The 18,455-nt window shown below is 37.2% G+C and overlaps 1 protein-coding gene across 1 annotated transcript in view; it reads left to right on the top strand.

Moving 5' to 3' along the window:
- The window catches only part of IL6ST (interleukin 6 cytokine family signal transducer), a 39,423-nt gene extending 24,613 nt beyond the window's left edge, over positions 1 to 14,810 (top strand). Inside the window, exons 11-16 of the mRNA XM_028119056.2 lie at positions 1,370 to 1,471; positions 1,644 to 1,790; positions 2,119 to 2,259; positions 5,918 to 6,014; positions 8,854 to 8,935; positions 9,722 to 14,810. Coding sequence (XP_027974857.1) covers positions 1,370 to 1,471; positions 1,644 to 1,790; positions 2,119 to 2,259; positions 5,918 to 6,014; positions 8,854 to 8,935; positions 9,722 to 10,459 — 1,307 coding nt within the window. The 3' untranslated portion in view covers positions 10,460 to 14,810. The remainder of the gene's footprint in view (positions 1 to 1,369; positions 1,472 to 1,643; positions 1,791 to 2,118; positions 2,260 to 5,917; positions 6,015 to 8,853; positions 8,936 to 9,721) is intronic.
- Positions 14,811 to 18,455: the final 3,645 nt, after the last annotated feature.

The raw sequence follows: 18,455 nt of genomic DNA, 5'->3' as shown, positions 1-18,455 counted from the left end.
TAACCTCTTATTTAATAAACAATTTTAATAAGATTGGTTAGTTTATCAGCCTTATCAAAAGCAAGGTGGAGCTAGAGAGAAGATGCATGTTGGTAGTAACTAGACAATAGAAATGTTTTTAAGAAAGCATAGCATAATCTCCAGAGACCTTCAGGTTGCACAGGGAGCCCCAATAGCTCATAGTTCTGATAACATCACTATTACAGCAGAGTTCAACACTTAATTTATCTTCTTGATAATATTGAGTCATCAAGAAAAAGTAAAATTACTCTGTTTAAGAAAGCAAAGGAGCATATATAACTTTATGAGTAATAGTTAAGGAAATAAAAGTTCTTGTTGAATGTATAAACTTCAGTATAACAAATACCTTATTTTCTGATGTGGACAGATAAAATTCTATATAAAAAGATTTAAAAAAAGATTTTACTATTGTGTATTAAAGGAATAGATTACTTTGTTAATTTGAAGAGATTATAAATGAGGTATTCAAGATAACTTTATTTAAAAATTTTTTTTTACCCTTTGGGGGAAATAGTACTAATTCTTTTTTTCCCCAGTTACAAACCAGGGCCATTTCCCTAGCTCTTACCAGTGGGTCTTTAGGCAGTTTTCTGAGAATTAGTTAAGATGTACAAACACTGAAGCTATAAGACCAAGGATAATTTGAAATCAATGTTTTATAAGTCCTGATATAAATATAATAATTACTTTTACTGATAAATATTTCCACCATATTGGCAATAAAAGTAAGCTTATATTTTCATAAATAGCTTTACTCTATTAAGCTTGAATCCAGGACACAAAAAGCAATGCTTTAAAAGCTGCAGTTTGATGAGTGTTGCTGGAGTGGTGGGGGGTGGGAGGGATGGGGTGGCTGGGTGATAGACATTGGGAAGGGTATGTGCCATGGTGAGTGCTGTGAATTGTGCAAGACTGTTGAATCACAGATCTGTACTTCTGAAACAAATAATGCAACATATGTTAAGAAAAAAGAAGAAGAAGATAGCAGGAGGGGAAGAATGAAGGGGAGTAAGTCGGAGGGGGAGATGAACCATGAGAGACGATGGACTCTGAAAAACAAACTGAGGGTTCTAGAGGGGAGGGGGTGAGGGGATGGGTTAGCCTGGTGATGGGCATTAAAGAGGGCACATTCTGCGTGGAGCACTGGGTGTTATGCACAAACAATGAATCATGGAACACTACATCAAAAACTAATAATGTGATTCACATAACAAAAAAATTAAAAAAAAAACTGCAGTTTGAAAAGAAAGTTCAATAACCATGAAATTATAGTGTAAAAATAAATAATGGAGTTAGACTTTTTTTTTATTACGGGAAAAAAACGCTTACTCTCCTATTCTTTCTTTAGGGAACCTAGCAGAGAGCAAATGTTATTTGATAACAGTTACTCCAATATATGCTGATGGACCAGGAAGCCCTGAGTCTATAAAAGCATACCTTAAACAAGCTCGTAAGTCCAAATTCATTTTCTTTGAAATATGTTGAGTTTTCTATTAACAAAGACATTTTATCTTTTTTAAATAAGAATATGTCTTACGGTGTTCAAATATAATAAATTTTAGTAAATTCTAGTGATATACTGAATTATAATGATTTTCAGTTATCAAATACTTCTATTCTAGCACCTTCCAAAGGACCTACTGTTCGGACAAAAAAAGTGGGGAAAAATGAAGCTGTCTTAGAGTGGGACCAACTTCCTGTTGATGTTCAGAATGGATTTATCCGGAATTATACTATATTTTATAGAACCATCATTGGAAATGAAACTGGTAATAAAACTATCAGTTATTAAGAATTACTGGTTTTTTTCTTAAGCTTTTAAATGTTAAGTCTCACGTCCTTAAGTTATATATCTTAGAGTATATTATCATCAGAAAAGAGACATCTGAAGAATATGCCTTATGGTTGCTTTCATGGTCCTATTAAAGAAATAACTGCATTGTGCTTATGGGAGAAGAATATTATGTCAGAGATACGAAAGTTATTTTCTGAAAAATATATTTTTTTCCTTTTTAATTCTTTTGCAATGTCAAATAAAAGCCAAATCAAGCAGAGACATTGAGCAGTTGAATAAGCCACACTTATGATTTCTTCTAGCTGTGAATGTGGATTCTTCCCACACAGAATATACACTGTCCTCTTTGACCAGTGACACTTTGTACATGGTACGAATGGCAGCATATACAGATGAAGGGGGAAAGGATGGCCCAGAATTCACTTTCACTACACCAAAGTTTGGTAAGAAAGAATGATGTTTGCTCTTTTCTCCTCTTTTTTTCTTTTTAAAATTTATTTATTTTTAGATTTTGTTTATTTATTTGAGAGAGAATGAGAGACAGCACGAGAGGGAAGAGGGTCAGAGGGAGAAGCAGACTCCCTGCTGAGCAGGGAGCCCGATGTGGGACTCAATCCCGGGACTCCAGGGTCATGACCTGAGCCGAAGGCAGTCGCTTAACCAACTGAGCCACCCAGGGGCCCCTCTTTTTAAAATTTAATCAGACTAAAAATGGACTTAGTTAATCTAAAATTTTGTTAAAAATGCATCTTTGGATCATAGAAATGCATTTTTCATAAATTATGGTTTTTGTATTTATGTGATTTTGGTTGTTTCTTTAAACTGTCAAAACTCACCTCTGTTATTTCATTAACTGCTTCTCACTGACTTCATCTATACTCTACAAATGGCAAAAGAATTTGTGTATCTTTCTAAATGGGCTCATACGTTCACTGGCAAAAATCGAGTGTAGTCTCTTTCTTCCTTCTCTTACTCCTTTTTATAGGCAGGTTGCTGGAAAGATGAGTGCACATTTGCAGGCTCTACTTCCATTCCTCCAGCTCAGTCTTCGACTTGCTGAACCCAGGCATCCAGCCCACCACGCCACTGAAATCTCCCTGATGTCACTCAGGGAAGTCCTCTTAGTTATGATCTCCAGGGCCTGCTTTTTAGTCTTTTTTCTGTACTTCCTCAGCATTTGACTCTGTTGGCTTCTCCATCCTTGAAACTGCTTCTTCCCTTGGTTCTTCTAAACTTCTTTTTGTAATAGCACTCTCCTGAATCTTCTTCCTCTCTGGTACTTCCTTCTTGGCCTCCTGTTCACTCTTCTTTTTATAAAATGGTTTGTATTTTCCAGAGCTCTATTCTCAGCCCTCTTTTATTATCTACCTCTTCACACTACCTGTCCGTGACTTCAGCCATCCTTTCTCTCCTTCCCAAATACATTTCTCTTTTCTGTGACACAACCATCCGAGTCTTTGCCAAAGCCAGAAATTTAGATAATGATAGTAAACTTCTTCCTATCTTTTTTGCTTACATAAGCCAAGTATAAAGTCCTATTGATCATGCCTTCTAATTACTGCTTTTGCATGCCCTTTGATAGTCTCTTTCCTTGACCCTAAGCTTCTCATGACTTTCTCCATCTTTTTCTGCTTTTCCTAATGTGTAGCCCTATGTTAGTTCCTCACCTTCCCTTGTTTTGGCTCTTCCTTTAGCCTCCCTAATGCAGACTGAAGCTACATTCTTTCTTGTTCCCACATTTTGAATCAGTATAGAAATTACCTTATTTTATTATAAAGTATTTGTAACCTCCACCGTGATTGATAAATAGAAACTACATATTCCTTATTGATTGAATGATTACTGAATGAGAAAATGAATGAATAACTACATAAAATAGATAATAAAAGATCCTGAGCTTTGCTGTGATAGCCAGTAATGAACATAGTTTCTGGAATAAGATTTGTGGTGACATGTTAATAAAATATATATGTAACAAGTAATAATTGAAGTTGATCTTAAAAAAAAGCTTTTAAAATATTATCCTGATTATGAAAGTAACATTCTATAGAGCAGAAAAAAAGTCCACTCCTAATCCCTCATCTAGAATAATCTCTTAATATATTTGTATATCCTTGTATATCCTTCTGGTATTATCTATGCATATGTTTTTTCCCAAAAATTAGAGCATACTTGTTAGGATTTACTTCATCATCTGCTTTTTTCACTGATTTGTTTATTGTTTTGTGGAACTATTATGGCTTCTTAATATAGCGTGGGTCTTGCTCCCAAAGGACCTTACAGTGTATTTGAAGAAATACAGCATAAGTAAAGTAACTGAATGGAAAGGCATTTGGGCCATGGAGGCTGTAAATAGAGTAGGAATTTAAAGATAATTAGTAGGGGGGAGTTTCATCTTCAGAGATGATTTTATAAAGGAGACAGTACTTGAGCCTCGAGGTTAGGTTGTGAACAAATAGGAAGAGGGCATCTTAGGACAGAATGAGCAAAGGCCCAAGATATAAAAACCTAGTAAGTTTAGCAGCAGTAAAGAAAATGTTCTGCCTGAATTTGATTTGGTATGTATATGAAACCTGAGCATACAAGAGTTAGTATTTGCCAGTCTACACTTTATTCCTGAGCATTGATCTGACTTACTGATTTGTGTTAAGCTTCATAGAAAATAAAGTTACTTGCAAAGGGATATGTGTGGTGCAAAGATTAGACTAAGTGAATAGCATATGATTGCAATATTACTTTTACAAAGTTTTCCCATAAAAGACTAATTAGAAGGAGACTGGAGGAGTTAACTGGAAACAGCCATAAGGTAAATCATTAAAAAATAACTCCAGTATGAACTATCCAATTAATGATTCATTTGATTAAGTAAGCCCTCTTTTAAATGCAGATTAGGTATCATCTGCTATTTAGAAACCTTATGCTTACTGATTCGGTGATACTGTTCCTACTACCGCCACTCCTTGTACTCAAGATTCTTAAAAATTTTGGGGTGCCTGGGTGGCTCAGTCAGTTAAGTGTCTGCTTTCTGCTCAGGTCATGATCCCAGAGTCTTGGGATGGAGCCCTGCCTGCTCCCTGCTTAGCAGGGAATCTGCTTCTCTCTCTCCCTCTGCCCCTCCCCACTGCTCATGTTCTCTCCTCTCTCTCTCTCAACTAATTGAGATCTTAAAAAAAAAAAAAAAAAAAAAAACTTATAAATTCTTAGCTGTTTATCAGATATGCCATTTTTTTTTTAAGATTTATTTATTTATTTGAAAGCACACAACGTGGGGTTGGGGAGTGCAGAGAGAGGGAGAGAGAATCTCCAGCAGACTCCTTGCTGAAATGCAGAGCCTGACTTGGGGCTCGATCCTACTGCCCTGAGATCATGACCTGAGCCAAAATCAAGAGTTGGACACTTAACCAACTGAGCCATCCAGGGGCCCTGACGCCATCTTTTTGAAAATAGTAAATAGCTACTAAAAATTTTGCCTGAACCTTTTATTTTTATTCCTCATAGAGGATCATATTTGTAGTTTCAGTTATTAAGATTGTTTTACAACTTTTCCACTTCTCCCCAAAGATAAGCTTTTGTTAAGATTCTGCTGGCAGATCATAAATGTTGGGCGCCTGGGTGGCTCAGTCGTTGGGCGTCTGCCTTCGGCTCAGGTCATGATCCCAGATCCTGGGATCGAGTCCCGCATCAGGCTCCCTGCTCAGCGGGAAGCCTGACTTCTCCCTCTCCCACTCCCCCTGCTTCTGTTCCCTCTCTCGCTGTGTCTCTCTCTGTCAAATAAATGAATAAAATCTTTAAAAAAAATGTAATAAATGGTTAGGTTTGGGAGCTCTAACTTCTAGATTATCTGTCCAATAAAATGAACTTAGTCATTTTATTCCCCTAACCAACATCCTGTGGCCAGGTTACAGTGTAAGGTATAAAGGGCTAGGATATCATTTACCAAGAAGAGGGAGAGGGGAGAAAACAGCCATTTAAGTTTGAAAAGGCTATAAAAACAGGATGGTATTTCATCTCTTCAACAATCCTCTGGCTGGGAAGTTTTATTATTTGTGTCAACATATGCATTGACCATTATTTTCCTTCTTACCCCTTTCTGTTTTTTAGCTCAAGGAGAAATTGAAGCTATAGTTGTCCCTGTTTGCTTAGCATTCCTCTTGACAACCCTTTTGGGAGTATTGTTCTGCTTTAATAAGCGAGACCTGTAAGTACCCCTATTTTTATTTTTGCAATTTTTCCCCTGGATTTATGCTCTATTCTCTCCCTCAGCCTCTGGCCCCAAGTAATTACTGATTTGCTTTCTTTGTAGTTTTGCCTTTTCTAGGATTTCATATAAATAGAATCAAATAATAGTGTTTTTTATATAACGTCTTTCATTTCACATGTTGAGACTTGCATATACTATTTTTCTATTTATTGAATAGTATTCTATAGTATAGATTTATCAAAATTTGTTGATAACATCTGTTACAGAAGTTCAGGTTGTTTCTTTGAATTGGGGCTATTGTGAATAATGTTGCCATGAATGTTCACCTACAGATCTTTGCATGGGCATGTTATCATTTGTCTTGTGTAAATACCTAGTAGTGGGATTGCTGGGTCAGATAGTAAGTGCATATTTAACTTTATAAGAAACTGTCAAACTATTTTTCAAAGCACATACACCATCTTGTATTCTCACCAGCTCTGTGAGCCTTCCAGTTGTTCCATATTATCAACTCTTGGTACTGTTACAGTTTTTAATTTTAACCACTTCCTTATCAGTGTGTAATGCTATTTCATTGTAATTTTAATTTCCATTTCCCTAGTAACTAGTAATGGAGCTTTTCATGTGCCGTTTCTATATATTCTTTTGTGATATATCTTCTGAAATCTTGCCCATTTTTACATTGGGTTGTTTGCCTTAATATTGAACTTTAAGAGTTCTTTATATATTCTGATTACAAAATTATTCTCAAATGTGTTTTGGACAATCTGGTCTTGTGGCTTTGCCTTCTCATTTTCTTCACTGTGACTTTAGAAGAACAAAGTTTTTAATTTTGATGAAGTCCATTTTATCAGGTTTTTTGTGATTCTTGTGTTTTATGTCCTATGTAGGAAATCTTTGCCTAAGTCAGTCACAAATACGTTCTGCTTTCTTTTCCTCTAGAACTTTAATTATTGTAGCCATATGTCTGTGGTCTATTCAGAATTTTTGTGCATGGTATAAGGTCAGGGTCAAGGTTCATTTATTTTTTTTTTCCATAGATACCACTTAGTTGTTCCAGCTTTATTTAGTGAAAATACTTTTTTCCCCATTGTATTAAAGATATCTATCTTTGCCAAAATCAATTATCCACATAAGTCTGGTTTTTTTTATGAACTCTCAATTCTATTCCATTGATCTGTCTGTTCATCCCAATACCATACTGTCTTAATTTTTACTGCTCTATAATAAGTTTTGAGAGCAGTTAGAATTCTATTATTTTTCAAAATTATTTTGGCTAGAATCTTTGATAAGCTGATATTAATATTTATATGAAAAGGAAATTTCTTTTTAAAAAAATCTTGTACATCGTTGATTGAGATTTTATTGAATCTGCAGGTCAATTTTGGGAAGAACTGTAATCTGAACATGAGTTCACATCTTCATAAGTCACATGTTTTTCAGTTCAGGGATATGTTAAGAACTCTTTAGGTTTTAATTTTCTTTTGCAGTATGTTGTTTCCATTAGATAGACCTTACACATCTTATGTTAAATTTATTCCTAAATATTTTTTATACAATTCTAAATGGCATTTTCAGAAATTTTTATTTTCTAATTGTTCATTGCTAGAAATAGAAATGCAGTTTAAAAAATACATTGTCCTTGTATACTAAGATGGGATACATTCATCTACTCTAGTACCTTTTTGGATTTAGCATTTTCGCTGCTAACCAGTAAAGATGGTTATTCTGATGTTTGTTTTCAGTTATTTTTCTTATTATACTGGTTAAGTAAAACTTTACATTATCACCAGTTTTAAGGGAGAAAGCCGTTCAGTTTTTGATTATTACATGTGATGTTGGTTTTAAGTTGAGGAAGTTCTCTTATATTTCTATTTTGCTGAGAGTTTTTGTCATGAGTGGGTGTTGAATTTTGGCAAATGCTTTTTTGGCATCTGTTGATGATCATATGATTTTTCTCCTTCCTACATATATGGTGAATTTTATTCATTGATTTTTTTCACACATTAAACCGTTCTTCCATTTCTCAGACTTTTCTGGATTCAGTTTAATTTTTGCATTTATGTTTATGAGTGACACTGGGTTTTTTTTGTGTTTTTTTGTTTTTGTGGTGTCTTCACCTACTTTTGAAATCAGGGTAATAGTGATTACCTCATCAAATGAATGGGGACATGTTACCTTCTCTGTCTTCGGGAGAGTTTACATAGGATTCGTATTATTTCTCTTTAAGTGTTTGCTAGAATTTACCATTTGAGCCTGAGATTTTCTTGTGGGAAGAATGTTAGTTTACTTCAAATTTTCTTTCAGTCTCTTTCAAGGAATTCATCCATTGACTGGTTGCTATTTTTGTTTAGGTTAACTTTACTGCTTTTTGTATTATACCCAGATTTTATAGTTGTTTCCACAGGAGAGTCTGTCGAGATCTTACTACTCATTTTTATTTTTATATTTGAACTTATTCTAAAGATGACTCACTTCCTGTATACTTATATACACTTAGGGATCTCTAACTTTGGGTTAGGAACTATATTAAATACTCTTGTGAAAAAATGAAATTTATTTTTTTTCTGGTAGTCATGTGAAAATTTTTTATGTGGTTTTAGTTGGAAATTCAACATTTTTGCTTTTTTTTGTTGTTGTTGGGTAGGGGTGTACTCTAAGGTTTTGTGACCTGGCTCAACTTTTTAATTGTTTTTTACTGCAGAATTTTATTTCAGTTTAACTTGAATACTTAACAGTTTTTCATTATGCTAGATTAAGCTCATGTTTAGAATCAGGGACTATTCGTTGTTTATTAGTTGTGGTTTTACAGACATTATATTTCCTTTCTCTCCAGAATTAAAAAACATATCTGGCCTAATGTTCCAGATCCTTCAAAGAGTCATATTGCCCAGTGGTCACCTCATACACCTCCTAGGGTAAGATACAATTTTTCTGACTTGTTTATACACGGGCATGTTAGGGTACATTTATAGAGTTGACCAGATGATGAGCCCAAATTGAAAAGTAAATGATAATAAAGTATTATCACAACATATTCTGATATTCCTTATTCTGTTCAGTAAACATGAAAAGAACTTGATTGAACTTGCAAAATAGAAAAGTTAATGTATAAATACTGCTCTGTGGTAACTGTGTTGTAAGACAAGCATTTTATATAGGATATTAAAATCAAATTTAACAGTATACCAGTTTAATACTGTTGAAATGATTTCTAGAAACCTAGACTAAATTCTTTGAACCTCCTTAAAGGTGAAATGACTGAACTTCATTACCTTCTAATAATCCTTGAATTTAATGTTAAAATATAGAACACATTTTAATCTTACCTTCTATGAGACTTAAGTCATTTGGGTTTGATTTTTCTAGTTTTTATATCCTGGTAATCCTAGGCTGCATAGTCTAGTAATGAAGTAGTCTTTGTACACCAGTAGCTTATCAAAATTGAACAACAGTATTAATTTGGAGTTCTGGTGAAATACAGTCTGATTCATGCTTCTCAGAATCATTTCCACAGTATCTGTAGTTCAGCTAGTTGACAGGGCTCAGTGATCCAGCTTATCTCCGCACCATAGGAATTACTGAGAAGTTTCAGAGATGCATTTCTCTGTGGTTTTAACTAGAATTTGCCATATATGTATGTTTCAGAGTTTCTGAATGAACATATGCCAGAGGTAATAATACATTTTTTCTTTCTTTCTTAGCATAATTTTAATTCAAAAGATCAAATATATTCAGATGGTAATTTCACTGATGTAAGTGTTGTGGAAATAGAAGCAGCAAATGACAAGAAGCCTTTTCCAGAAGATCTGAAATCACTGGACCTGTTCAAGAAGGAAAAAATTAGTACTGAAGGACACAGCAGTGGTATTGGAGGGTCTTCATGCATGTCCTCCTCTAGGCCAAGCATTTCTAGCAGCGATGAAAATGAGTCCGCACAAAACACTTCGGGCACTGTCCAGTATTCCACAGTGGTGCACAGTGGCTACAGACACCAGGTTCCATCGGTCCAAGTCTTCTCAAGATCCGAGTCCACCCAACCCTTGTTAGATTCTGAGGAGCGGCCAGAAGAGCTCCAGCTGGTAGAGAACACAGAGAGCAGTGTTGGCAGTCTGCTCAGGCCACAGTATTTCAAACAAAACTGCAGTCAACGTGAAACCAGCCCAGATATTTCACGTTTTGAAAGGTCAAAGCAAGTTTCATCAGTCAGTGAAGAAGATTTTGTGAGACTCAAACAGCAGATTTCAGATATTTCACAGCCCTATGGATCTGGGCAAATGAAAATGTTTCAAGAAATTTCTGTAGCAGATGCTTTTGGCCCACGTACTGAGGGACAGGTGGAGAGATTTGAAACAGTTGGGATGGAGGCTGCAGTTGATGAAGGAATGCCTAAAAGTTACCTACCGCAGACTGTCAGACGAGGTGGCTACATGCCTCAGTGAAGACTAGTTCCTGTTACAACTTCAGCAGTACCTGTAAACTAAAGCTAATTTTATCTGTTATTTCAGATAAAAATAATCTTCACTCACTGAAGATGATCATTTGCCCTTGAGGACAACAATAAACTGCCCTCCCACATGGGCTGTTTCCCTTCCAGAATATCTGGGATTCTACTTTCAAGCACTACATGAACTCATTTCATCCTCTGAATAGCTGAATGATTTTGTGCTGTTTCAGGATGTTTGCACTGAAGAAAAACAGAAAGCTTGTCTGAAATTTATAAAGTAAAACTTTGTTTTGGTAGCTAGAAAACAGAGGGTATTTAAATAATAAGCAGTGATATACTTAGTACAGCTATACCGATTTTAAGGAGAATAGGCACCAAATAAAGTGGCTGAGATAAACAGATGAGTGAGATCTAGACGCTCTACTTAGCTGACAGCGTAGAGCTGCAGGTGGCATAATTACAAGAACCCAGCTTCTGTTGTCTGACCAAAACCAACAAGAAAAAAATAGTGGGTTTAATTATAATATCGCCCACAGGAGTAGTAGACATTCTCTTCCATTGGTAATGATGCTGCCAGTTATTAGACAAATGGAATTCGAGTGTGAATTTTGCAAATTAAAAATATTTTTGAATATTATATAATCCTAAGTAATCTAAAATTTTCAAAATTTGCTTTCGGTCGTTATTTACAAATTCAGCAGAGTGCCCAGTTAAGAGCTAGGAATGAATGCCAAACTATGTTAGCCATCTTAAAAATTCTTTGCCATTTATAAAGACTTAAATTATTAACATTTTTCTATATATATAAACATTGACCCTTTGTTAAAAATGCTGGAGAATTTGGTTGATGAAGCACTTTATACAATGTTAAATTAAAACATTTTAAGGTGAAGATAAATGTTTTGTTTTTATTTTTAAGTAGGCCAAGATTCAAAGGTTTTTGTTTTTTTTTTCTAGTGTTTGAAGCAAACGAGGAGCACATGGGCACTACTTACCAAAATAAAGCACCATCCAAAAATGTACATGTTGATGTTAGTAAATGTCACAGCGTATACCCTGTTATAAAGGCACTTAAGGGATAGTATTTTAATATCTGCCAGTTCTGAGGTAAGTGGAACTTACTTAGTTCCACATTGTGATTTAGATTTTAAACCTCTCCCTGCAAGTTCTTTTCTTCCCAGAGAGAAGTGAGCCAGGCTCGAGTTTAGCACTTAACCCCACTTTTGCATTTCTGCCATACCCTACCCACCACATTTGACAAGGAGGCAGGCTAAAGACAGGAACAAGAAGTATGAAGAGATTGTCATAAATCATTAGTGGCTGACCAGTGCTACAGGTACATTTGCAGAAAGTATGTTTCAGTTTTCTGTCATAATTAAATCACCAAAACCAGGACAACTTCAAATATTTTGTAGAGGTTATTCAAGAATAAAAGGCTAAGAAAAGTTGGTATCCATTGACACTTCTCTGGTTGAAATTTAATTCTACTCACTACACTCTCAGAATATTGTTCCTGTTAGACCTTCTGTTTATTAGACCTTATCCTTCATATTCTTGCCTGCTGTGTTTCAGAGCACTTTCACACACATGGTCTTTGTGAGACAGGGTGGAGGCAACATGAGAGTGGCAGAATGACAGGATGAGAAGTACATGAGGAAGACTGGACACAGAGAAGCCAAATAGGGACAGAGGGACCCCAAAGTCACACTACAGGATAATGGCACCACCACCATTTAGGTTGGTCAAAGCCTGATCCAAACTAGGATTACATTTATCTTGCTAAGAATCTGTCAAGAAATATGTATCAGCTTTATTTTTCATTTCCTCCAAGTAAGTAGCCATGTTATTTGTAAAAATGGTCAGCTCTGCCCTTCCTCATGCTAAATAGCAGTGTTACGAATAATTCTAGGGTGACGTTTGTACTTGGGGGCATGGGAGCAGTTATAAAATGTAAACTCACAATCTAAGGGAATGAGAATGAAGTCATTGAAGAAAGAATACTGTATAAGCAAGTCTTTTGAAACTTGTATAGAACATGGTGCCCTGAGTGCCCCCCCCCAGGTGCAAGAGCGCTATAGACATACTGAATGGATGGTTGCTGAACCAATAATCCATTCAGAAATAGCCCTAGAATTGATTACTAATACGTGATAGTATTATTAGATAGGTCTTTGCCCAACAAAAGAGAAGCATTCATGAAACTTGTTTAAAGTACAAAATTACTTTCCTAAGCCATGTCTTAGGATAATTTGTGCGGTTTTCTTCAGGTTTTTAAGATAATTTGTTTTGAGGCATGTAAATTGTATTTTACATAGAGAAACAAATCTGGTTTGTATGAAAATTAGTCTATATATGTTAATAGATGTGATCCTCACTAAATCTTGAGTATCCAGAAATTTCCTTTAAAGTAATGCTGGCAAAGCCTCTCTATGGACAAAACTAATGCACTGCTTCTGATGCACTTGGCCTCACAGAGGAGTAAAAAATAAGCATGTGTGCCACAGGTATTGCCATCGTAGTTTGACTGTTACTGGTGTGTTTGGTACCCTACCCTCATCCCTTATAAAGGCATGATGCTGAGCAACTATGGGAAAACTCCCAAACTTAAAACCCATTAAAATCTAAAAAAAAAAAATTTTTTTTCACTTGGATCAGTCAGCACTCAGGAACATACCCAACATGTAAGTAAAAGCAGGGGAAAAAGAACCATTCACACGTTCTGTGTTCACATCAGTTCTCCACCTAGCTGTTCATTTAATTTCAACCTTACACATGAAGTTACCTAATCTTCCTAGCTTACTGTGAAGTTCAAGGTTCATGAAGTAGAAATGTACTTGTAAAACATTTATTTATGAAAGCTCATCCTTTAAGTAGAACATCTTAGTTTCGTAAGTAGAAATCAAAAAAAAATTTTTAATGTCTTTTTTCTATCCACAGAGTTAACTAGTAACATCATGACAAATAATGTAGAAGTAGGATAATATCATACAATTCTCTAAAATTTGTTAATTGGCATGTATTGACCAAATATAAGTCAAATAGGAGAGCTCTTCCTCCATTCTGTTATATTCTACATCATTTTCCTATGTTTGGTTTTAAGAAATTTTTAAACCATATACTTAACGTTTTGTTGAAATGGGTAATAATGTAATAAGCTATATAACATTTTTTAAATCAATTGCTAAAAGTTAACTGGGATAGCTTTCTGTTGCAGGTCATGTTCAATTCTATTGCCTAAGTAAGATTGCTTTTAAAAATTCATTGCCCTTTTCTGTATATTGAGAATGTGGAGCCGTCAAATGGCAAATGTTTATGTTTAATGTAGAATTGGTGATTGTCGGGGTGCCTGGCTAGCTCAGTTGGAAGGGCATGTGACTCTTGATCTCAGGGTCATGGGCTCAAGCCCCACCTTGGGTGTAGATATTACTAAAAAAAAGTTTTAAAAAATAATAAATTTGGTCATTCTCATGGATTTCAAAGATGGTATAAACTAGCAACTTACAGCTAGTTCTTCTTTCAGACAGTCTTTTGACAGCAGTTCCTTTTCAGAATACTTATAAACAATTGAGATGTAAGTCAAAAGAAACTTTCCAGAGCCAAATGTACTATCTTTTCGATTAATCTTTTTTTTTTTTTGTCGTATGTGCTACTAGTATGCATTAGCATGATATTCTCGTATACATTGCATTCAAAAGAAAAAGAAGGCAACTTGGTGTGTGCCCTACTGTTGTCCATTTTTTCCTAAATTTTTAAGAGCTTTTTGCAGTCAGCATCTCCTTCAAGTGGATTAGTTATTTAACTTCATTACCCAATGCTTTACCCTTGATTATGATGAAAATGCATTGAAGACCAATGGAGATAGCTAGATGTTCTAGATCTTTTATCCCTTAGAGACAAGCTTTGTCAATGGTAACTACACGTTTCAAATGCTGTAACATGAATACCAAAATGTGATGTCAAAGGGATATTTTAAAGGCAGATATTTGAAAATTCTTTAGTCTCATATGTTACTGAGTATACTCTAAATAAGTGTGCAATTTGCTAGTACTACAGTACAGTGATTAGCATTAGGTGTGTATCCTGTTTATATCCTAGCTATGTACCTTTTACTTGTAAGTGCAATCCTTTGAAGTTCACTTGCTATTTTACCCCCCGCCCGTCTACTTCATATAGGTTTGTCTAGAGAGAGTATTGTATTTTTACCTCTGTAGTGAGTTGCATGTGCTAATTGTTACCGTAGCTATCGGTCTTATGTTAACATAACTCTAAACGTTATTGTAAACATTCTTATGTATCAGCTCTAATCTTTCAAGTAAATTTAAGAAATAAATTCTTGTTTAAATTTTTTTCTGTGTGTGATCACTAGTGTGATGTCATTACATGTAATGCTTGAGTTAACAGTGTCACTCCTGCTGTTGGGTCTTAGTGTGAACTAGATGCTTTTAGAGGGTTCTGTGGCTTTTTAAATGTCCATTTAGCATAACGGAATAGGTTTTAGAAGAAAATCGATACATTATCTTGGTCTTAATAACACAGAATGGACCAAGAGATTGTAAATCTGGAAAACTGGTAAATGAATTTGCCAAGATGAGTTCTGGAATCCCAGCACCGTCCCACCTCCCAGTGGATTTTTTTTCTATTGGGCTGCCAAGGGACCAGCCAAGTACAGAGGTACTGCGCCATCTAGTGGCTGGTCTGTAGCCACGCTGCTAAAGTCTCCTTAACAGAGAGGCATGAAGCCAACTGATAACACAGCATCCCACTGCTACCCCGAGGTTAGTCTACAAAACTAAGGCAACAATTCCACCTGGAAGAAAATCCTGAACTATTAGATTTGCACATCTTCACATTGTGAATTTATCTAAAATATGCAGTGAGTCAAATCCACAAACCAAGTTAACTTCATCCCTTCACATATATACTACAGGTTACAAAAATCTGGCTTTGGGCTAATAAGCGTTCCTTTGTTTAAAATCCTTCATTTGGCTCTAACACACTCAGCCTGACTTCTTTGTGGTACCTCTCGTCTTATCCTGATTTATATTATGCATCTAGTACATCCTGCTTCCAGAAAGATGACAGAGTTCCCTCAGAGCATTGTTGCCCTAGCCCAGGGGCAGAGAAACTGTTTAAGTTCATGTTTAAGTCGGATGCTTCAGCCAGTTCCCAAGTAAGCAGAAGAGCAGGAGGAAAGCAGAACTCAGGTAGAAAAAGGAGAGCGTGCAGGGAAGCAGCAGCTCAACCCACCAAATCCAGGTCAGCAGTTCGTGGCCCTGTTGATGCTTGGTTTCTCAACAGCTTAAAATAGTTCTGTCTCCACTGAGGGAGAAAATCTGCCTTTAAATGCAAAGTCCATTTAAACGGCTTCAGATTTAAACAGACGGGACAGCATAGCTTAGTTTTAGAAATCTTTCGTCATCCAAAACCTCCATCTTCTACTTTCATTCTTTGTCACTATGGTTATGTCCCTTAACATATTAGAAAAGTCTAATTAGACCTGTGTTATTCTTGAACTTTTAGTGAGAATTATCTCCCACTTGAATAGTATTTCTTGATTCCTTTATGCATTTGTGCGAAACTGCAACCTTACTAGGATAACATGGTGAGATATATAGGGGAATCCTCGTACAAAAATGAAAGTGGGGGAAAACAACCCCACCTCCGATGAAGTGTATCTCACTCCAAGGGCCCCATCATCCAGGGCCACGCACAATCCTTTAGAGACAGAGTAGCCAGAGTTACCCAGCAATCGCTAGTTTATCCCCCAGAGCACTCGTTCAGATGCTGAGCGACACCCTTGGACTGAGTCCAGACCCCCTTGGATAAAATTGTCTCAATGAACAGGTCCATGCTACAACCAGTACGTCCACATCTCGGTCGCGTCCCTGTAGGAAACTGTTTCCCATGCAGTTCTGGCTACATCCATGAGAAGCCTGTGGCCTAGTGACAGTTTTTAAATGAATTACTATAAATTTCTCTGGAGTTGGTTCTGTAAGCTTCCAGGAAGGGGATCATGCCTTTAAATGAATCACCTAAAAGAATATTTAAGGAAGAAGGTTCTCAAAGGCACTGAGATTCTGACAACAAAAAACCTAACGCTGCAGGAGCACACAAAGAATGGAAAGGCAGCCATTCTTCCCTCTCAGACCAAGCCAGCGTGGATTTGACTTATGAACACCTGGACTCCCAACTGGCCTCAGAGCCTAGCTAAGGACCCCGGAGAAAGTAGAAGCTCCACGTGCAGAATTTTGACTAAGTTTTGGCTGCTCATTGCTGGGCTGCATGTTCACTGCAAGCCCGACAGTTCTCATTACCTACCAGGGGCCACAGGCTGGTGCGGGTGTTTAAAGGTGAACACGTATGTACCATCTATGAAACACTCATGTTGGGTCAGTAAATCCTTAACTCTTCTGAGGTAAGCATCAGAATTATTGGCCGACTCAGGTTTTACAACTTGCTCAGCGTCATATGTTAGACAAATAGTGCAATGGGGTTCCAACTCTAACCTGACCCCAAAGCCCACATCCTTTGCTGTGTACACCATCTGTCCCTAGCTGCTTTTAGTGAAAACCTTGCTCATCAGCACCTCTGCGGCCGGCGTGCACAGTGAATCACTTCTGTTTCCTAGACCTTGCTAACTCTTCAGAGTTTCCCCCCTCCTCACCGCAGCCTCTGCATCACCAGCTCCTGCCCCCAAGATTCCCCGTTCCCAGCCCTGAGCCCAGAACAGTGTTTCTTCATCAGGATCCCCTTAGGCCCTCATCTGAGTTGGCTCAGAAGCCTGCCTTCCCCCTCAGCTCATGCATTTGCTCTAAGCACATAGAGCAACACCTGCAAGGGAGGTAAATGTACTGGAATTTAAATAAAAACAAAAGAAAGAAAAAGAAACAAACAGGGAGGGAGGGAGGAAGGGAGGAAAGGGAGGTAAATATGTCCCTCTTTCCTCAGAATGCATTTTAACACAACTCCTACAGTCTCATTTGTCCCAAGGAAATGTCCTCTAATGGTGGAATCGGGCCCACGGCAGCTCGTGACCAAAGGGCCTGGGGGCAGGACACCTTCCCTGAGTACTCAGATCCCACACATCCTGTCCCCGGCTGTTCTGCCACGGGATGCCCACGTCTGCTGCCCTGTGCACAGATCCATCCCCACTTGTCCACCTCTGGGGCCTCTCCTTCAGGATGGCTTCCCCCAGCTCCCTCCCATCTCCTGCCAATCCACTAGGGGGCAGCACCAGCAGCATGAAAGGCTTGCCGCTGTCCCACTTTGACCCATGGCCAACATTTGCGTTTCTGGCTGCATCATCTTTCCAGAGATACACTCTCTAGTTGCTGGAACATACTGTTTTCTCTTACCTCCCAGCCTATGCACAGGATTTGTTCTTCTAATATGTTCTCCTAGTCCTCGTCCCAGTCCCTCGTTTAGCTAGAAAATTCTTACTTATTAATGAAGAAACTCAAACGATCCTCCTGTATGAGACCTTTCATTCTTCTCTCATTTTCTCCCCAGACTTAAGGGCCTTCTGTGTCTTGCAACCACACTGCTGGCCAGTGTTTGACTCTCTCTAACCTAGGAGCCACACCCCCTGGAGGAAGGTTCCTGGGTTTTTTTCAATCTCTGGGTCCCTGGCACCTAGGACGCCAGTAGATATAGGTGCTTGGTAGATCTTGTTTAGAGGAAGAAATGGAAGCATGAGTAGACAGAACAGATTTCCAAATATGTTAATGAAATTTTTTTTAGCCCTGGTCTCAGGTTTCTTTTTACCCAGGGGTGCATAGTGCCATGGGCAGTCAGGGATTTGGCCTCTTTTTCACCGCCAACATGAAAACGTCTCCTGATACCCAGCCCTACACACCAAGGGCTTAAAAGTTTTAAAAGCAACATAGACACTCAGTAAGCCAAAACACAAAAATTCAAAAAAAAAATTTTTTTTAAAGCCAGGATGGATCCTTACAGATCATCTTATTCCATCTCCTCATCCCACAGACAAG

This window comes from Eumetopias jubatus, unplaced genomic scaffold, assembly GCF_037043125.1.
Source record: "Eumetopias jubatus isolate StellerSeaLion01/CBP00866 unplaced genomic scaffold, mEumJub1_p1.0 scaffold_5, whole genome shotgun sequence".
Classification (NCBI taxonomy): Eukaryota; Metazoa; Chordata; class Mammalia; order Carnivora; family Otariidae; genus Eumetopias; species Eumetopias jubatus.
The sequence above is the reverse complement of the archived record's forward strand: the minus strand, read 5'-3'. Positions and strand labels throughout refer to the sequence as shown.